The 22,801-nt window shown below is 39.9% G+C and overlaps 1 protein-coding gene across 1 annotated transcript in view; it reads left to right on the top strand.

Moving 5' to 3' along the window:
• Positions 1–22,801, top strand: part of LOC135932531 (NACHT, LRR and PYD domains-containing protein 12-like) — a 62,836-nt gene that overhangs the window by 10,420 nt on the left and 29,615 nt on the right. Inside the window, exon 6 of the mRNA XM_065470011.1 lies at positions 14,663–14,839. Within this exon, the coding sequence (XP_065326083.1) occupies positions 14,663–14,839 (177 nt within the window). The remainder of the gene's footprint in view (positions 1–14,662; positions 14,840–22,801) is intronic.

Here is a 22,801-nt window from a genome sequence, read left to right as displayed (position 1 = left end):
CAATCATTAATTCTGTGGTTTTAATCCCTACTTGCATTTTATTTGCCCAAAAACAGTTCTGTACAAAACAACAGAGAACACAGCAGGTCCGTACAAAGACAGACTTGACGAAGAGGCAAAAAAAGGACGAGGAAAAAATCAAAGGAGTGAAAGGGTCAGACCCATACGAGCATACAGAGTGGAGTAAGGATGTGCTGCCCAACTTTCATCACGCACATATTTATTATTCTATGGTCCTAAGTTTTAGTGCATACACTCACAAAATGTTTAGTAACTTCAGATCCCTGCAACAAGCCCAGGTCCAGTTTACTTTGGTGATTTGGACTATTCCATTTCACAGCTGTTGTTATTTTCCCTTTGTGTCCTGTACAGGACAACGCAATCTATTTGTTATTTCAGGTTGTAGTATTACACAACATTATCAGATCTAATAGAAATAAAATGAGTGTTTCGTAATCCCTCGCAAACGTGTTGAGGGATTGGCTGTGTTCAGTGAGAGATTTATTTGGAAAGAAAAGAGTTTTTAGCTGTTTTTAACTAATGTGTACGCTAGGGCTGGGCGATATGACCCAAAATTCATATCTCGATATTTTTTAGCTGGATGGCGATATAAGATATATATCTCGATATTTTTTTAAGCCATAAAGTAAGAACACGTTCTTAGTCACACTGTGTCGCAGATGTCACACAGGCACTTTTATTAACATACAGCATAGATGTACATGAAAATAATTACTCAAAAATAGATTATGAGCATTTATTAAATAATAATGCTCCATAAATAAAAGAAAACAATGTAACAAAAAGCTCACAATTGTGCAGTCAAAATGTAAACTAAAAGACGCTGAGCATAATAACAAAGACAGATTTCACAGCTGCTCTATTCCCAACTTCTACTGCGTGACTGACAGCCTGGAGTTTGAAATCCGCTTCATAACCATGTCTCTGAACAGGTGCCATTTATGGTCCTTATATACACACAATATGGTAATATTACGTTGAAGCACAGTAGGTATCACTCCACGAGGCTCCTCGGTAGCCGTAATGCTCCAACAATCCACCAAGTGGTGCAGCTTCATAGCTTAGCAAAGTCGTACTAAAACATTTTTTATCAGAATTCATACATAAGGCGCGCTGTCAACTTTTGAGAAAATGAAAGGATTTTAGGCTGTACAGCCCCTCAGGGCTGCATAGTGTTAGCGCGGTTAGCTCGTTAGCGTGGTTAGCTCGTTAACACGTTGACACCGTCCAGCCCCACGCACGGGGCGATGCACAGTAACTTGTTAACGGAGATTTGCCGTGTCCATCTTGTCACTGCCTGCAGCTGAAGTGATGGGGGAGGAGGGGGAGTTGTGTTCAATGAAGGAGAGAGGCGAGGCCGAGTAACGTTGCGTAGAGACAAAAGTGGACGAAAGAGAGGCAAACTTGCGGCTCCACAACTATAATTATAACGTAACATAGACTATATCGATATAAAGGATATTGTCACATCTTATATCTTGTATGAAAATATATCGATATTTTTTTAAAAACTTGATATATCGCCCAGCCCTAGTGTACGCTTATGCCTGCATTTTTATTTTGTTAAATACAAACAAAATTATAGCAAAAGTGCTGCCACGTGTCTGGCCAGAAAGAGCTGTTTATTTGGTAGTTCAATGAACGGCTTCAGATAGTGGGAGTGAGAAAAAAAAACATTCTTGTTTGCAGTTTTGTCTTGTTACACGATATTTTTAATTAAATAAAACAAACAAAAAACTACATTTTAGGAAATATTAGTGGGGGTTTTCGTGTTTGTACTACTTGGACACTAAAGTGGCTGATAAGTTTGTAGCTTGAACCTATTCGCTGGAACGTTGAAGGCAATATAATTACACAGCAAGCAAGACACGAGTAGGCAAGTTCTTTATGTTTCACGTGCACGGGAGAGAACTGGACAGGCGCCGTTCCTTCGCTTGACCCCAGTTGCTCTCGTCCGCTCCCCCGTAACACTGCTCTTTTATTGTGGTTCCATGAATATGCATAGGGTCATTAACATATAACAGCGTACCCAGGTATACATGTGTGTGTGTGTGTGTGTGTGTGTCTGTGTGTGTGTGTGTGTGTGTCCGTCCATCCATAAAATGACTTCCTAACCCTGCTGGCCTGGAAGTCCAGCAGTTCATCTAAACAAAATGCACTTAGCCTAAAACAGGCATAGATACGTTTATCCTACCATAAAACAATAAGACAAGGTACGACCTCTCCCATGCTCCCAGGATGTGGGTGTGAAAGCCAGAGTGCTCTGGAATGCACACAACGTGTGTCTGCAGACTACTAAGGATCAAACTTCTATTAATCTACAACTAATTATAAAACTCTAAGCATATATGAGTAGATATTTCTAAGCATAAATGACAATCAACAATACAAAACCTAACATTCCCCCCTTTTTGGCAGTTATGCTAGAAAAGTACCCAGTTATGAATACCTCACGTCTGACAATGTCAATGCAACCATTTTTATACTCAGCATATGTCAATCACTCTAAATTACTGTAACACGCACAGTTTGACAAATGTATTAGAAGTTATCCAAGTTCTCGTTGATCTCATTCAATGGTAAACTGTATCCTACAAGCAAACAAATGAATTGTTAATGGTCAAAAGAGAAATTAACAGTTTCAAAAACACTCCAGCTTGGTGGTGCTCCTCTGCAAGACATGTAAATCGCATGTCTCTCTGCAGAGTGGTTTAAGTTCTGCAGGGCGTCATAAATGTCTCTTCCAGTTGTTCCCATCACTGTCCATAGGACCAGAGTCCAAATGTATGTAGAATAGACATTCAAACATACCAGTTGAGTTTGTTGTTTGTCACCATGGGTCTCAGCTATCGTGAAAGCTGCAGACCTCGTCAGCGCTCGAGTTTTACGGCCTCTGCCAACCCCCATCAATTCACTTCAATCCTCTGTCCTGTGGGGGATATTTATGACTCCTCCATTGTCCATTCTCTCTGCAGGAAAAACCCTCTGTGGAAAGGGTGCTGGATCCAGTTATCTTACTGCTGTTATGATCCCAGCAGTCTTCAGTGTGCCATCGTATGCACAGTACAGTGACACAGCATTAGGTGATGGTCATAGGAAACTGCTGTCATCACCACCATCGCTTCTGGTTCCTGTGCTTTTCACAGAATCATGATGCCATCCTCGAAATCCGCCTGCGCTGTCGATTGGAGCTTGGCACGCTCCCCTCATCCTTCAGGTGCCCGTCTGTCGTCCACAATCTCCTCTGTTGGCCTCTGGAAAGCCCCCTTGGCACAGCTCTCATTCCAACGCAGCTTCGTGGTCCTTGCTGTGGCTCTGAAGTCTGATCTCATGATGGGCCCCAAACAGCTCGACCTTTGACCTCAACCACTGCCTTGGCTGTCAGCTATGCCTGGAATGGGTCTTGCTTCTCACTGGGCCTCAGAAGATTCCTTTCAGCAATTCTCTGACTGCTGCACCTGTATTTCCTTGCTAGGAGGAAAAACTTCTACTTGGAAAGCATGTCAATCATCATCAAACCACATTCTTTAGTTCAGTGAGCTTCATCTATGGACCATCAAAGCCTCATCTGAACATGGATGCACCACTTGCATAGGTTTAATACCCGTTGATTAACTGTTAATCACACAAAAATCCTAAAAACATAGTTTCGAAAACATAAAAAGATAGTTTCATGTAACTCTGTAATTCTGGACCCCTCCTCTTGACGCATGGACACTCCCATGAGTCAACTCATCAAACCTAGATTCCGGTCTGAAAGAAAAAAGTTAGCTAGATCATGTTCCAGGCAACATCAGGGTGTCTCCCCCTCTGGAGCAGCACCACCCCGGACCTATAATCCTGCAATAAAAGATGTTAGTGTGTTTTGCATATTAAGTTTACTCAAAACCTGGCTCTGTCTGGAGCCTGCATACACACCATCATGGCCTGGAAAACAAGATCTAGAAGTAAAATCAACCTTCACACTTATAAACAATTGTATCATTAGAGTAAGAAAGCATTCGGCATCAACAGGACAAGTATCATGTGCAGGGTTTCTCAAATTAGAAAACTACAATTATTGTCATAATCTGCCTTAGACGTGGATCATCCCATGTACTCAGTTAACATCAATGTAATCGGTGACTTCCCTTAAGCAAAGTCACTCCATGTATTTAACACTAGGAGCTCAGTAGTGGCCAGCTAATGAGCCCCATATTAAACTATTCCATAAACACTGCATCTCTCATTTGCTTTCTCATGTTACTTGTCCGTCTCTGCCGAATCCTCTACATGCACTCTTAGAAAAAACAAACATTAGCAACACACATGGATAATCCCGGAGGTCAGGCACATATCGACAGGGTCCAGAGGTGCCATAAAAAGACCATAAAGTTAGCCATCCATAGCTGTGGACAGAAGTGACACTAGTTTCAACACAGGAAATGTTTCACATGTTATTCACATCGTCAAAGTAACCTTCACATTTCCCCAACAACACAGTGTAACAGCATAATCAACATATAGCCTGTGGGTTCCCTTCACTCATAAACCCAGTAATCCTGTAATAGAAAAAAACATCAACCATTAGTGTGCCCTACTGTAACTCACATAATCAAACACATGATTAACTCTCTGCTGTAGAAAAGAAATGTTAACGCTGCGCACAAGCCAATAAATAACACACCCCTGATAGATTCTCAAACACAGAAAATGGCATTTAAAAGGTTAGATCGTCACACAACCTCGAATGTTGCTGTCATCTTCCTGCACCTTGTAAGAAGAAACACACATAGATTTATCTGCACCTTTGTCAGGTGTGGGTTAACTCTGCACAGTCGTGTTACATCTGAAAAATCGTGTCAGCTTTTGTCAGCTGTTGTCAATCAGTCAGTTTTATTTCTCTTACTCATTTGTCATTCACTCATTCATGCATTCATTCATTCTTTGCTAAAAGTGGAACCCATCGACGCATTCAGTTTCCACCCTCAGCAAAATGACGTCATTTCAAAAGAAAAAGAAGAAAATTTCAAAAGAAGAATTTAGGCTGGATTATTTTGCTGAATCCTTTTTGACAGGGACTTTCATTTTAATTGTCCCAGATAAGTGACTTTCTCCTGAGCCCATTTTAATGTGGAGATACTCACTTGCAACAATTTTCTCGACGTGTCATATAGCGCTTCTGTTCTAATCGTGCAGATCTGCTCAAACAGAGATTATCAAACAAAACTCTCAGTGCACTGTGAAAGTATCAAAATAAAAAGGCCTCGTTCAGTCATGACACACACTCCTCATCTCAGGAGGGTAAATCATACCATCAGCATGATTTATCAAACCATCATACTAATTGGCAGGCTCAACTTCACAACAAAAGAAAAATCATCAGCTAGATAAACTCCAAACCAACCATCAGCCGCACAACACACAACATAAGCCTAATGTCTTATTAGCTATGATTTTAATCTGTACCTTTTTACTCATTTAGGCCACAAATTTTATTTAGTTTTCCTTTTTTCCCCTTCATAATAAAACATGTGACATGTTGTCATGCATCTCACAAAAGAAGTTCGTTCTTATGTATTCAGAGTTGTGTATCTGGGTGCAGGATTCACTCACACATCACAACAGGAAACTCAGTGTTTTAGAGTCTCCACTCTAACAAACTCCAACACTTCCCATTCACTCGTGCTAGAATTCAATCATCCTTCCTTAATTTAAGAACGATCAACGAATTTGCATATCAGCTATTAACCCACTAAGATGACAGGACAACAGAAATGCATGTTCAAAATATTATCACAAAAATATAATTTCCCTCATACAGTAAAATATTTTGTGCTGCATCAATCAGGCAGAAAACATCTCCCAATTTACTATATTAACAACTAAATTTATTGTCTGATCACTGGTTGTTCAAACCAGAATCTTTTTTTCCCACAAAAGTTAAACTGTTGTCCTGCAACATAGAGAGTTAACTGTCAGCATTGGATAAATTCAGCATTTGATAACAGGTGTCTGCTAAATTGACACTATTTTAACACTGATGAAAGATAACAAGCTGATCTTCATTGCACGTATGTTTGTTATTAGGCAGGTTTAATCAATGTGTCTGTGGAGCTGCATCTCCAGCAGGGCATGTTCTTAAAGCTGCCTTTCCTACACACTTCTCTGCAATTAGGATCCTGACCTTGCCAACCGTACATACAATACACAAACATCACATTGGGGAGACAGGTCAGGCTAGGTAGCTGGCCGGTCAGGAGCTGAGAGAGTGTCCTTCGCCTGCCAGGTGAAGTAAACAGCCTTCCAGGTGTCCTTGGTTAGGATGGGAAGGAACAGTCTAAACACCGTCTGGTATCAGGGTGAGATTTGTTATATTCAGCTCCAGCCTTGAGATGCCAGCTGGCACCGGTATGTTAGCCGCATGAAGTGATGGTGGTTTTCTTTAGTGTGAACAACTGCTTGTCAATTTCACAGCTGATCTAACAGTCCGTCACTCGTCTCTTAACCTCCCGTTGGAGATCTGCGAGCTTCTCCGAGAGGTTATCAATTTTGTGCTCAAAGAGCAAAGTCAAAGCTCACGGCAGCATCAAGCTTCTTCAAGATCTTATCCGTGCTGCATTCAGTGAGCCCATTTTGAGAAGTCACGACCCGTCCCACTGTTTCAATCACAGCGGGCAGCCTTGTGGGGTTTGAACAGCAGATTCCACTTTCTTTAGTCTTTGATAAGCCAGGGCCAAGCCAGCTCAGATCAGCAAGAACCCTTTGCTGCTGTGAATGTCCGTGCTGCTATATTTCAGTATCAGGCTCTAAATGTACAAATGGATCTGAGAAGATTTACAATCATGAGTCAGAAATTATGTTTCTGCTAGATTTACAGTTTAACTTTTTTGAAATGAGCTGAGCTTCTTATCTCATCACTGCGCTCACAGTGAGCCACTTCTCTCTGCTCAGTCTGTAACAAATCAAAGTGTTAATGAATGTTGCTATTCAAACTCAGAGCCATGCTTCCTACACCCACGTGGTTCAGTCACACAGTAACTGATGGTAAATAATGTTTGTGTTGTGCACATCGTACAGGTCAGCTGCTCCACACAGATAAGCTGGAACATTGATAATGAAGGATTGTTTGTTTCATAAAGATGTGACATGAACAATAACACATTCATGAAATCCTGTTAGGAACACAAACACTATTGTAGCTGGAGAGCATATTTGAATGTAGGTAATGTAGGGGATCATCAATAATAACTAACCACCACCTCACCATTTGGGTTGGTAGCTGCATGTTTATTGGTGCCGTCATTTTCTTCTTCCTCCATTTCTACCTTATTCACATCATATTAAAAGCTGCACAGAGACAGGCACTGGACATGTTTAGCCTAGCTTAGTACAAGGACTGGACATGGGGAAAACCGCTCCCATCGCTGGATCAAAACATGAAAACAATCTGAAGTAAAGTTTTATTGAACACTCAGAAAAATTATGGTTCTTAAATGGTTCTTCAGATGTCTTCATGGTTCTTTAAAGAACCATCATACGTCAAAGAACCTTTTTATTTTGTAGATGGTTCTTTAGGTATTACAAATGGTTCTTTAAAGAACAAAAGGTTCTTCATCCTTAGCTATCTAAGTTTGATGGTGTAAAATGGCATAAACATTTGTTCACTATAATGAGGTTGTGAATTATACTGTGTGTTTTGTTTGTGTGCATGTGTGTGCCAAGGGGGAGGGCAGGTTACCCTTTAAGGGCAGATTATAGGAAACTGAATATTCAAATAAAAGTTAGAAATACTTGCTTAAAAATATACTGGTGGCAGGGATGGGGGCCGAAGCCTAAAGACCCTACCCCCAACACCCCTAACCCCGCAAACCCATTGATCACAAATAATGTGGTAATAGAATATGGAATTTATATGGACTATGGAATTTATTATTAAGAAGTTTATGAATATGATGAGTAGTAGTGGTAGACACAATACACACATTCAAATACTGTACTCTAGTTTTAAATTTTAATAAAGTATTACTATTTTCTGCTTCAAGGCATTACTTTTGAGATTATTATATATATTAGAAAATATAGCATAATGATAATACTAGTTATTGTAAACTTTACAAACCACCCAGCAGTATGTAAAGTCAAATAATAATATACTAATAAATAACAATTGCACAACAGAATGTCAATGTAATGAACACACTTACTTAGAGCATTTACCTAAGCAGTGTGCTTTGTCAAAACTGAGTACTTGTTCATCACTGAGCAATTTGTTAATATGTGTTAATGACAGAGAGAGAGAGAGAGAGAACACGGCAACTATGGCAACCTCCCGAAAGAGAGGGGAGGGGGGTCAATCGTTGGGATGCGCATGTGCAGAGAGATCGCGCGAGCTGTGGGCCTTGAACTTTCTAAGGGAAAAAATACTCTTTCTCACGGACGGTGACAGCGAAACGGATAACAGTCTTCAGTACCTGCTGGTCTTTGAAGCTCTGGATTCTGGGACTGTTGGAAAAGGTCAAACATTTTCATTAAAACCTTTTTACTGTTTTATTTTTGTTACTCGTCATTGTAGCTTGCTGTTAATGTTGTGCTAACAATAACGGTTAGCTATGTTAGATACGTTAGCCGTTGACGTTAACGCAATTTAGTATCCAGTATACAGAACTGTTTTCCTAACAAAACCACTGTTATAATTAAGTGAAGGTGCTCCTAACTAATTTGAACCTTTGGCTTCTAAAATATGTGGTTCTATTGCGTGCTGCGTGCATAACATAATGTCAGCTAGACCGATATTAAAATTTATAATATTGTTAAAGTCACTAATATGGCGCCTGAAGCCTGTTGTGATGTGAGCTGTGTGCCTGCTCTAGAAACTCAGAAATTCAGTAGAGCTGAGCCGTACATTAAATACTCACATGAGCCTGTACTGAATTCTGTAAGAACTGTATAAAATACAGCAATGCATAAGTGTTTTGAATGAATAGAAATGTGACACATGAGAAGGTGTGACTGTTCCTGTATTACTTATTATCGGACTAGTCAACAAGTTATGCTCTGGTCATTGATGTTACCAAGATGGATGTCCTTTAGTAATATAGTAAAATTTTCTTTGTACATTTCATTTATCCACCATCATACATTAAGCCAAGAAGAGGCCATTATACTAACGAGGTATCACCACTGGGCCAAAGTTCAGCACGTGGTTAAAGTTTGTAATCCAGCCGGGGTGTAAATATCACTCAGCAGCCAGAGCTGAAGCAGGTAGCATCAACACATAAATCTACTCTACCCGGCTTAAATCACAAGAGCACCTCTGACCAAAAAGCTGATTTTTCTCGTTTGCACAAATTAATTCACATTCACTAATTCTGTTCACAGCTCCAACAAAATGAGGAAGAGGAGGGAGAAACACAATTAGATTTAATTACAATTGGATGGAAGTCGAGGACAAGGAGAAGGAAGCTTAGGAAGAGGAGGAAGAGAAGCAGCAGGAGCATCTTTAGGGATCTCTATGATGTCATTGAGGTTGGTTTCATTAATATTGTCCTCTCACAAAGAAAGATGACTTGTTTAATTTCACCTACTTCCTGTATTAAATAGTTATTTGCAAAACGTTGTGGAAAACCACAGAGCAGGCACGTATAGTGCATCTGCAGGTAAATGAACATCAAATCTCTCAGACTAAAAATCTGTATTATACTTTTAGTCTTAAAAACATATGTTGTATATTTATCACCCTTATGATAAAACCCATGTCAGTCATTGGTTTATGGACTTTGTATTTTGAAGCCTCAACATTTGCTTTATTGCTATGTTGTTTTTTGTGAGCCTTTTGGGACCATATTAGGATGAGGGATCAGAATCTATAGCCGTGCACACTACTGTTTCATTTAGCGTGTATCTATAAGATTTGTACAGCAGATCCAAGTTGTGCCTTGAAAACAGGAAAGTCGTCTGGATAGAGGAGAACTTTAATAGCAGGCTTGTACAAAGTGAGGCTTTGTGCTCACATTTGCTGCAAACACTCGTTTTAATTCTGTCACCCTGTTTTTATGCAGAATTCAGTTGAAATCACGTAAGAATGGGACTTTTTTATAATGTGTTCTTGTGAATTACTTGTGTATTGCATACATTTGATTTGACTTTCTGCGAGACAACAGTCGTCCGCTGGCTAAAAAGGTTTTCCAAATACCTCCACGTGATCAAGCCTGGATTTAGAAAAGAACAGCAAAAAAATCTGCACCTCCTGCTTCACATGCAATTTATGTTTGTGTGTTCAGAGGCAGCGGCGAGAGGCGGGACCTCGACTCATCCAGCTGGAGAGCCTTATCAGGAGGCGTTGAAAATTAACTCTGCTCTTCCAGGGCACCCTGCAGACTCAGCTGCTGGCAACAGCGTGGGAGTGCGGCCGTCGCTGGGATGATGTGAACGCCAAACAGGAGTCCATCACAGGTCGACTGCAGGTATGTGAGTCAGACCTTCTGAGGAGGGTTTCAGTTTTCTCTCTTCTTTATAATTGACCCTTGTTTTCTCTCTCTCAGCTCCTTGTCTCAGAGTGGGAGGGATTTGAAGCACAAAGGGAGGACCTTGTTGTTTGGTTGGCTGATATGTATGTCCACCTGAGTGAGGTTGACCAGCTGACAGGAAACGCCTGTGAAAAGCTGAAACAACTGCAGGTGTTGGGGTTGTTTTGATGTGACGCATATTTGATATGATACATACGTCAGAGACATTGTCCCAAACTGGACAAACAAAGAACCATGAGTCCAACATGAAACTTACCTTGCATAAGGTAAGGCTGAAGTTCATTGATAATTTTAATCAAAAACTTATATTTTTACTGAACATGCAAACATCTGCTGATGAAAATGTCTTGATTTATTGGTCTGTTATGAAGCTATTGCGATTTCTAATGTGTTTTATCACTTTCTGATGTTTTATTAATTAAACAATACATGTATTAATTGTTGTGTTATCTATATATATAGTATTTACATATATTTATTTATAGTATAGCAAAAATGTTTAATTATTATTGTTTAAATGACTAATATGTGACATGTATTAGTAGTGATGTTGTGCTGAGGGTTAAAATGCCTTTTTGTCTTTTGGTATATTACGAAATGTCAATAAACCATTAATATATGTCTATGCTGTGTTCGTATTTATTTTACCCTACTCAAATTCAATTTATGATACATTTTATTTTGAAAGATTTATAATGGTTCTTTAAAGAACCATTTCAAAAAAGGTTCTTTAAAATGTTTTTTTAAAGAACCATTTGAAGGACCTTTTTAAAAATGATTCTTTAAAGAACCATTTTCAAAAAGGTTCTTTGAAAAACCATTAAAGGTGCCCCAAAGAACCATTTCTTGATGGTTCTTTGGGGCACCTTTAAAGGTTCTTCAGTGAACCACTGAAAGAAATGGTTCTTCAAAGAACCATTGTTTGAAAGGTTCTTTGTGGCACCAAAAAAGGTTCTTCTATCAGTCTAAAGAACCACTTTTGGTTCCAGTTGGCACCTTTATTTTTCTGAGTGAAGTGAACTGTGGTGGTGCCTGGCAGGGAAAAGGGGAATGATATGTCTTATTGTACATACAATTATGTATAAGTCTTAAAAAAGGAACAACTAAAAAGTTGCAGCTTAAAAAATGAAATCAGTTTCCATTTATGAGCTCTGTTTGCTTTAAAGTCTCTGATATGAGATGAGAAATGAAGCAGCCAGAGCTTTTTCATGAGTGGAAATCCACTGTGGCTGTGAGCTGCTGCTACAGCCTCCAGATTAGCCAGCAGCTCATCCTGCTCAACATTTTCTCACCAACTTTAATGGAAGTGTGATGTTTTCAGCTGGAGTGATGGTCAGGGTGGCCTCCCTCTCCTCTTCTTCTCCTCTTCCTCTTTCATTTGTAAAGTCACTTCTGCTGCTTTCATTCATTTTGAAGTCCTGTAGCTGAGTTTGGGAGAGACTGACAGCCTCAGCAGCAGAGGGGAGAAAGGCTGTAACACCAACACTTTATTCTACCTGTCACATCATTTTATCAGGAAACATAACAGCTCATGTTTTTACTATGTTTGCCTTGAAGAGCTAAAATGTAAAAAAGTGTGTGTTGGATAATCCGGCCAGGATGAGGCCAAACTGAAATGGGATTAAATGTCTGTCACATATTTGAGCCTAATTTAAAAACATCCTTCATAAATATTGAGTAATAACTCGACTCTCATACAGCGAGACAAAGGCTACGTTCACACTGCAGGTATTAATGCTCAATTCAGATTTTTTCATCAAATCAATTTTTTTTGTCTGGTTGTTCACACTACAAACAAAATGTGATCTAGTGTGAATGGTTCACGGCCCGAATGCGCAAAAGAAGATGTCACACACAACGCATTTTGTTTACGGAAGTAAAAATGGGGCTACAGAGCTGGAAGGTGTTGTTGCAGCTGTCTATCAATTTCTTCAGAATTGTCCCCTGTCAGGTCAGGAAAGATGCCCTGGTCAGGATATAATTTGCAACTTCCAAAAGAGCATGCAGACCATTGTAATTTGCAACAGTTTGACTGTAAGTGACAGGAGCAAACATATTGGCAGAGTGGGGAAAATCCCTTTTATAATGGAAATGATTTTGATCTTTTATACATGATTGCATTTGTGCTTATTAAAGGAGGTGTGGCTCCTGGTCAAGTGAGGGTCAGAAATTCTTGGCAGACGTTATGATCGGCCAATACATGGTGAGGATGACAGGAGCTCTGAAAGGAATTGCAATACACCTGCTTACATGTCATATTTTTCAGTTATTTGATTATCCTTTATTACTTATATTCTTTAGAGTTAAGTTTTAAGTTTTAAGAGTTAAGCAGTTTCATTTATGGTTTGAGTAGTATCATTTGAGTGTGACATTTAGTCTAGAAATTACACATATAGTTTTAGCTGTGTACGTGCAGGGGCCTTCTGTCTCAGGATGTCTGTGGGTGTGAGGTGCAGAAGGGGTCATGACATCATACACAGAGCACACACACACACACACACACATACACCCATATACAACCACAGGAGTAGAATCATTTTAGTAGGTTAGAAGTTGAGATGTGTTTTTGCTGTAACCACAAGTGTGCCGAGGCTGTCAGTTGAGACAGGAAGACGCAAGATATGTCATCGAGATAAGAATCGTTTGTGGTACAACACCTGGATGGAGACGAGGCGCGATGTTCTTTTAAACTGTGTCAAAAGTTAACTGAACAGTTGTGGTTTTGATTTGACGTATGCTGTATTGAATCTGCCTGGCAACAGGAAAGGGAGGCTGTACTACTTCACCCCTATAAAGCCTTTGTTATGAATCTTGTCAGTTAGTTGTCATGTATTTAATATATATTCTTAATGCTTATTTGCTGATTATATTGTTTTATGTACTTTAATAATGAAGGCTTGTAAACCAAGGCCACTTTTGACTTACAAACTAAGTGCTCAGCCAGACTGAAAAACAGGAAGTCCGTGTGCAGCTGTATAAGTATATTAATAAATACAGGAAGCTAGACAGAAAACGAGGAAGCTACTGACATATAAAGAGTTGTTTGTATCGAAATTGAAACTGTGTGTGACGTCTGAAGTACCTAAATAACACCTATATGAGACTCATGTTGAGCTTCTAATGTTAGAGTTTCTGCAACTGGCTTTGGGCTGTGCAGGGCTCTCTCTCTTCCGGAAGATGATTGAATAAAATATAGAAATGTTTTGACCACTCTGAGTCTGGTTTTCTCTGTTCTATCATGGGGATCAAAGAATCGGGTTTAATAGTCGGATTTGAAAATATCGGATTTGTGCTGTTCACACTGTCATACCATGATCGGATATGGGTCGCATAGGGTCAAAAAAGTCGGATTTGATGCGCTTTCGCCTGCAGTATGAACGTAGCCTAAAATGCCTTTAAACATCAGCTTATCCTGCTGATCCAAGTCCAACACTGAGTTTGTAAAAACATGTTTGTCAATCATTTTGTTTGGTTTGTGAGGAAAATGATTCAATAACTTGCTGCTAATACACAACATTTCATCATATTTCCTCATAACCCTCTTTTGTCTGACCATTTGATCCCATTTGAATTTCCAACAAAGGATCCACAGAGTTTGGTGAAAATAATGACAGTAGATGTTTGTGTGATGGAAGCAAATGAGTGTGTGATGTTCTTTCAGTGTTGCACTTTGTAGACGCTCCCTGAGCACTGGTCTCACAGCCAGCTGCACATAGAGACCAGTGTTGTTAGTCCAGGTCAGAAGATGACTTGTTGGAATGAAAATGAGCTTGTAGTTTGTCTGCTTTAATCATGTGACTGGAAAAAGGTCTTGGACTTCAAATATGTCCGTTTCTTTCACACTTCACCTTTAAAAGTGAAGCCATGTGGTTCCTGGAAGGAAAAACACGACTTTTTCAAGTCTTTGTCCTGTTTTTATGATAAATGTACGACTTTAATGTGAAACATTCAGAGTTTTTTCTCTTGTTGTGTTTGTTTGAAGCTGCTTCCTGTTGGCTTCAGCTGTTTGGAGTTTCCATTTTCTAAACTTCTACATTCTGAACCTTCTTCAGCTCTGAACAGATGATGAAACACTGAATGATTTCAAGCTCACACTTTGTCTAATAAACTTACATCTTTCATTCTTTATACAGATTGTGGGACTGTGGTTTGTCAGAGATCAGCTGTGATTATCTGGCAGCAGCGCTGAAGTCCAACCCCTCCCATCTGAGAGACCTGGACCTGAGCATCAACTTCAACCTGCAGGATCCAGGAGTGGAGCATCTGTGTGGTTTCCTGGAGAGTCCAGGATGTGGACTTGAAACTCTGAGGTCAGTCACCATGTTTTAGTTGTGCTGAGATGGATATGATGTGGGTCTGTAGGTCCACAGCAGGGCTCTAGACTAACTTTTTGACATGGGCGCACCGGTACGCCTAACTTAAAAAATTTAGGCGTACCGGCACAAAAGTTAGGCGCACTCAAATTTTTCAACCGCTTTGCTTAACACCGCAGTTTTACATGTGCACCTTCTTTGGGGGGAGGTCCATACAGACAATATTCATTTCTAAATTATTAACTAACAATGTTGTGCTTAAAGTGCTTTGTCAATATTGTAGAAAATGTTAAACTTAATCATCATCTTGGCCTCCTCTGACGACCTGTTTGCTGTTGCATGCTGCTGAAAGGCAGTGGGGAGAGGGGACACTTGGGCACTGCATTTATTGCAGCATATAATGTGTTTTCTGGATACACTGCTGCTTTTTCAGCATTCACAGATTGATGGCACTGTGTCAGAGCACTGGCTATGAATTTCAGATGGATCAGTCCTTAACTTAACAAAAAAGTTATCAATAGTTCTTTTCATCTTTTCTTATTACCCACAGCTACATCCACTTCTGTCAGGCCTAGGCTGCTCACTAGGGCTGGGTATCATCACTGATTTCTATAATCCATTCGATTCCGGTTCTCAAAGTCCTGATTCGATTCAATTTAGCCTCAGACAGTCAGAAATATTATAATTCTGATCATTTATCAGTATTGACACTTGTGAGACTTCATCAGAATTGTGAACATCACAGCAGATGCCTTTGTGTAAAAGTAACTGAGAATAAAACACAGAAAAACATGAAGGAGATTTTCCTGGTCTGGCGTTTTATAGCAGATAACCTTAAAAATATTCTGCAATATTCTGCAATTTTGCATAATTTTAAGAAGTTTAAATTTCTTCAGTATTGAACAGCAGAAATTAGGCTTTGTTGTCGGACGTCATTTACATGAAAAAAGAAAAAGACAGCGCTGTAAACAACGGTAGACTGGTGGGTAATAAGCGAATGAATAATCCAGAAAACAGAGATTTGAGACGGGAAACTGTTCTTGAAGTACACTCAGGGAGCTGTGTAGGAAGTGTAATTTTTATCGTGGGGAAGCAAAACAGCAAAAGTCAGAGGGAATTCATGACGACATTGATCAAATGTGAAGCGCAGTTTGCTGCTTCTTTTTGGCTCGGCGAATTTTGGTTGGAGAGACAAAACCTGCAGCTCAGAATCAGCGCAAAAAACCGTAAACACAGCGCGGACCCGACGCATCAGAATCGCTAAGCTCCGACAGCGTGTAAGTCTGCGGGCCGTCCGGTGAGAAAGCCGAGAAAGACAAAGCTGATTCTGATACGTCGGGTCGCTCTGTGTTTACGTCTTTGTGTGGAATTCGTTAATGAATTGATATAGTTTATTAAAGCTACTCACCTCCCTCTTCTACCTGCACTTTCCACTGGACCACGGCCAATCAGAGAGGTCCCGCCCCTGACTATCTCTGATTGGTTTAGTCCACGATAGGGGCATAATGTGTGTCTGCTGTTGACAACATGGAGAGTTGCAGAGATTTTTTTTTGTTACCCAAACAGGTGCGACCAAATGTTGGTAACAGTTGGTCGCACTGGTGCGACCAAATGTTTTTTTTTAGTCGCACCACGGAAAAATTTGGTCGCATTTGCGACCATATTGGTCGCACTCTAGAGCCCTGGTCCACAGACACCTCTATACAGGAAGTCTTGTTCTACTCTTTGTAGAACTTCTGATCCTTGACCCTCTGACTCAGTAGGTAATGCAGAGTTCTGAGCTGATATGGGTGAGGGGACTCGGGCAGCCTGACACACTTGATGTCCATGTCTTCCCTGCTTGTCCTGATACAAATAAACATGAGTAGCCTTTGCAGGTGAAATGTTATCAGTCACACCTGTTAGTGAAGCTCTCTTCTTCTCTTCTCTTCTCTTGTAATGCTTGTTAAACTAGGATGGTTTAAGCCAAAAATCGATTCTGGCTTGGATAACGTGAAATCGATTCATTAAAATCCTGAATCGATTTTTTAATCTAAATTTATTTTCTCCAAAAGTTGATTCTGTTCATCTGGACATAGCGTTTTGTGGGAGAAACGTTTCGTCACTCATCCAAGTGACTTCTTCAGTCTCAGCTGACTGCAGGTTTCCCCAAACCTTATAAACAGTACATTTGCATAATGACTGAAACCAGCCCACTGAAGGAACAATGGGCTGTGAGGTCAGTTCCTTAATCATAATTATGCACATTCCCATGACCATTGATCAACAATCACTGACCAAAACCCACTGATCAAAGAACACTGATCAATGGCCATGAGTACCATTCACAGAGAGTTGGGGAATGGCTGCAATCACAGCGTTGTAAGATGGCGAAAGATGTACCCTTAGGCCCCCTCCTCGATTCAGAGATGGTCTTTCCCTTTTCACGTAAATGGCCTCCTTGACTCCGCGCTCAAACCAGCGTTCCTCCCTGTCCAGGATGTGTACATCCTCATCGTTGAAAGAGTGTCCACTGGCCTGTAGGTGTAAATAAACTGCAGAGTCCTGGCCTTCGCTAGAGGTTGTTTGGTTTCCCCGATGTATAAATCCTGGCAATCCTCCTGGCACTTAACAACATACACTATGTTACTCTGTTTGTGTCGGGGGACCCGATCCTTGGGGTGGACCAGTTTTTGGCGCAGCGTGTTTTGGGGTTTATAAGCCACAGAGACGCGGTGTTTAGAAAAAATGCGTCTCAACTGTTCCGATACTCCTGACACATATGGGATCACTACAGGTTTTCGCCTGGGCAGCGGTTGTCCTTCTCTCCTGGATCGACTGGAGCTTTCTTTAGGTGCCTTTCCCGCTTTGACAAAAGTCCAGCTGGGATAACCACATTTACTCAGGGCCTTCTTGATGTGATGTTCTTCTGCTTGCCTGGCCGCTGTGTCAGTGGGGATTCTTTCGCCATCTTACAACGCTGTGATTGCAGCCATTCCCCAACTCTCTGTGAATGGTACTCATGGCCATTGATCAGTGTTCTTTGATCAGTGGGTTTTGGTCAGTAATTGTTGATCAATGGTCATGGGAATGTGCATAATTATGATTAAGGAACGGCTGGTTTCAGTCATTATGCAAATGTACTGTTTATAAGGTTTGGGGAAACCTGCAGTCAGCTGAGACTGAAGAAGTCACTTGGATGAGTGACGAAACGTTTCTCCCACAAAACGCTACGTCCAGATGAACAGATTCAACTTTTGGAGATTTACTTTCCTGGATGATTGAGAATGCATCAAGACTAAATTTATTTTGCCTGAAATGCCAGAATCTCAGATGAAACCTCACAAAATTTCAACAACCACCAAACAGCTAAAACAGTAAATGAGAGCAGGAACACGGATTCCGCACAGAGACGTAAACACAAAGCGCGGAGCCGCCAAAACATCAGAATCAGTGAGATGTCGCCTTTCTCACCTGACGGCACGGACACGGTCGGGGCTGAAAGCCGACAGCTCGCTGATTCTGATGTTGTGGCGGGTCGGCGCTTTGTGTTCACGCCCTTTTTGCGCTGATTCTAAAGCGGTTAGTTTTATCTCTCTCCAAACAATATTGACCGAACCAGCAGCAAAAGAAGATCCAAACTACGCTTCACATAAACATCGTCATGAATCTTACTTTTGCTGTTTTGCTTCCACCACGATAAAAATCACACTTCATGCAAAGCTCTCTCTCTCTCTCTCTCTCTCTCTCTCTCCCTCTCTCTCTCTGTACTTCAAGAACAGTTTCTTGTCTAAAAATCTGTTTTCTGCATGATTCGCTTGCTTGTTACGCACAAATCTACCGTTGTTTGCAGCGCTGTCGGAGGCTGTTTTTTTTCCTTTTACATACTTCCGAAAAGAAAACCTCATTTCTGCCGCTCAATAGGCTACTGAACAAATTTAAACTTTTTAAAATTATGAAAAAAGCTTAGCCGTGTCTCTAATAAAACCGCTGTAATGTCAGAGGTAACGTTCATATGTTGATTAATGGTTTTCTTTCGTTTTTGATCTACTGCAGAATATTTTTATAGCTTCCTTTTTATAGATACAAAAATATGTAAATGCACTGATCTGAATTATAATATTTCTGACTGTCAAAATTTCCCAGATTCAAATCGAATTGAATCGAATCGAATTGAATCGAATCGTGGATTGGATCGATTCGGGACCTTGTGAATCGGAATTGAATCGATTCTAGAAATCAGTGACGATACCCAGCCCTACTGTAGATGTGTTCCAGCTCAGTGTTGATTGAAATAATCCAGAGAGTAGGATTCCTTGATGAATGTCACATCTTCTTAAAGTTAAAATCCACCTTGAAACTGTTAGTCTGATATCTGGTCAACCAATCAGGTGTTTACATCATATTCACTGATCTTCAGCCCCACTTTATCGTCAGTCTCTCTCTCTTTCACATCTGAATAATCTTCACTTCACATTTCACTCAGTTCAGGTTTCATTATCACAGGGGTGTCCAAACTTTTTTCACTGAGGGCCACATGCTAAAAAATATAGGAGGGGCTGGGCCACTTACTAGAAATGAATCCAAACACCTTTCTCTGAATGTGTGTAACTTAGTTAAAAAGAGGATTGTATGAGTATACTGTGATTGACAAAGAGTTTAAAGAAATCAACGTGTCCTGTGTGTGCTCTCATTCACTCACACTCACTCTCATATGGCTGAAGTCTGTTTGTACAGAGGCTACCTAATCACACCTTGGCTCGTGTGATTAGGTAGAGGATCAACAGGGGGTTCATTATTATTTTATTATAACCTTTATTTAACCAGTAAAAATAATCCCATTGAGATTAAGAACCTCTTTTTCAAGGGAGTCTTGGCCAAGAGGCGACAACACGTTAAAAATTACAAAGTTACATACATATTGTAAAATAACAATTACATTTTAAACAACAATTTTCTCTGACTCTCTCAATCTAGACTTAAAAGCATTTAATGAAATAAGATCTGCTATCTTCCAATCTTTTTGCATCTTGTTCCATGTGGATGGGGCAGCATAAATAAAAGCCCTCTTTCCCAGTTCAGTTCTGGCAAATGGAACATTACGCAACAAAAGATCGCTAGAACGCAAGCTATAGGAAACAGTGCTTTTCCATGTGAGCAGATCACAAATGTAAGTGGGCATTTGACCAAGCAGGGCCTTATAAATAAAGATGCACCAGTGAGCAAATCTCCTGGAGGACAACGAAGGCCACCCCACATGAACATACAGATCACAACAATGGGTCAAAGCCCTACAGTTTGTAATAAACCGTAAAGAAGCATGATATACTGAATCGATCTTTTGAAGACACTGGGCAGAAGCATTCATATACAGCAGATCACCATAATCTAAAACAGATAAAAATGTAGCATTTACAAGACGCTTTTTTGTCTCAAAAGAAAAGCAAAATTTGTTTCGAAAGAAAAAACCCAATTTTAATTTGAGTTTTTTCACAAGATTGTCTATGTGAGGTTTAAAGGTCAAAGAATCATCGATTAGAAAGCCAAGATATTTATACGTATGGACCACTTCTATGAGGTCACCCTCAAGAGTGGACACCACAGGGACAGTTTGAGAAGAATTCTTCATGTTTGAAAACAACATTAGCTTGGTCTTATCAGCATTAAGAACCAATTTCAGCTCCAGAAGTGTGTGCTGAACCACGTCAAAAGCTTTCTGCAAGGATTGTATTGCTATTTCGAGGTTTGAGCCAAAGGAATAAATAACTGTGTCATCAGCATAAAAATGCATACTGGCATTGGACACATTTTGTCCCAAGTCATTTATATACATGATGAACATCAGAGGTCCTAAGATTGAACCCTGTGGCACCCCAGTGTGAATATTCAGAAATTCTGAGCACAGATTTTCACATTTAGTGCATTGAGTCCTGTCACTCAAATAATTAGTAAACCAGGAAACAACATGTCTAGACAGCCCTAACGAGAGCAGCCTCTGCTTTAAAATGGCGTGATCCACAGTATCAAAGGCTTTTGATAGATCAATAAAAAGAGAAGCACAGTGCTGTTTTTTATCGACAGCAACAAGTATGTCATTTATCACTTTTGTGGCAGCCGTGACAGCACTATGCTGTTTTCTAAACCCAGATTGTAGTTTTGAAAGAATTTCGTTAGAGTACAAGAACTCTTTTAATTGCTCACTAACAAGAGATTCAAGGACTTTTGCCAAAACACACAAGTTTGATATTGGCCTGTAGTTAGTCAAAATGGCCGGGTCGCCTCCTTTTAATATTGGCGTAACAAAAGCAGACTTCCAGACAAGTGGGATTTCATTATTTTGAATTGAAAGATTAAAAAGGATCGTAAGAGGTTGTGCAATATAATCAGCTGCTATTTTCAAAAAATAGGGCTCTATTAAGTCAGGGCCTGGGGGTTTCCTTTGATCTAAGGCTTTAAGAGCTTTATGCACTTCCTGGAAAGAAAAAGGAGAAAACTCAAAAAACTCACCAGAATATATTTGGGGTTCTATGCAAGGAATCGTGGGGGTAGCTCCCACAGTATTAAATAGAAACCCAGCATCTACGAAGTGCTTGTTAAAACTGTTTAAGACCTCATGCCTGTCATAAACTGGGACAGAGTCTTTCAGGATAAATTTTGGAAGAGCCTGTGATGTTTTATTTATAGATAAGGACTTAATTACTTTCCAAAATTTCTGAGGGTTATTGAGATTTTCTGAAGTAACAGATAAATAATATTCTGATGTAGCCTTCTTAATAAGTGTCGTACATTTATTTCTTAATTTCCTAAAGTCTAACCAATCAGTCAGGGAATCACTTTTTCTAGCTTTTGCCCATGCCACATTACGCTGGTGGATAGACTCTGATAGTTCCGATGAGAACCAAGGGTTTACCCGTCCCTTAACCCTAAATTTTCTGATAGGTGCATGCTTATTTAAAATCTTCATAAAAAGTTCTTTAAAATAATCCCAGGCCAAATGAATCTCTGGTATCAGATTCAGGTATTCCCAGTTTGCCATAGACAAATCATAATGAAACGCTTGCTCATTAAATATTTTAAAATTTCTTTTATAAATAATACGCGGTTTACATTTAGGGATTTTAGTGTTCCTACAGGTAGCAACTACACAGTGATCGCTTCAATCGTTACAAAACACTCCCAACGACAGAAACTTATGAGGGACGTTTGTTAGAATTAGGTCAATCAAAGTAGATTTATCAGGACTCTTTATATTTGGCCTTGTAGGTAAGTTGACCAACTGGGTAAGATTAACAGAGTCACAGAAGGATTTAAAATCATCAGATACTATATTCAACCAGTCCCAGTTCAAGTCTCCTGCCATTAGAAGTTCATTGTATTTTAATTTAGACAGAAGATGTTTTAGAGTTACTAAGGTTTCCTTTACAGCAGACGGAGGCCTATAGCACCCAACAGCTGTTATAGATAGAGACCCTACTATTTTAATATCCAAAGCCAAGAATTCCATTTGTTTAGGAATAGATACAGATAAAACAATGGATACTTCATATCTTGACTTAACATAAATTGCTACGCCTCCACCTTTCCCAGGCCTATCTGTGCGATAAAGATTGTATCCCGTTATGTTAATGTCATCATCTGTAATAGATTTGGACAACCAAGTTTCGGAAATAATCACAATATCCGCGTTTGTTGATTTCACCCAAATTCTGACCAGGTCCATCTTATGTAATAAACTGCGTACATTTAAGTGAACACATTTTAACCCTGGCTGAGATTTAAAATCAGCAGGGGTCTGGACACTTTTCAATTCAGGTCCTGGATTTGATTGTACATCTCCAGATATAAGTAAAAGTAAAACAATCATCATTAACCTTCGTTTCATATTACATTTAAAAGCATAACCATACTTTGCAGATGCTGACAGCAAATACTGCTTTTTCTTAAATGAAAGTGAAAGTTTATACAAAACAAGGGAACCTT

This window comes from Pelmatolapia mariae, linkage group LG3_W (genome assembly GCF_036321145.2).
Source record: "Pelmatolapia mariae isolate MD_Pm_ZW linkage group LG3_W, Pm_UMD_F_2, whole genome shotgun sequence".
NCBI lineage: Eukaryota > Metazoa > Chordata > Actinopteri > Cichliformes > Cichlidae > Pelmatolapia > Pelmatolapia mariae.
Note: the sequence above shows the minus strand (reverse complement) of the source record. Positions and strands in the feature narration are given on the sequence as shown.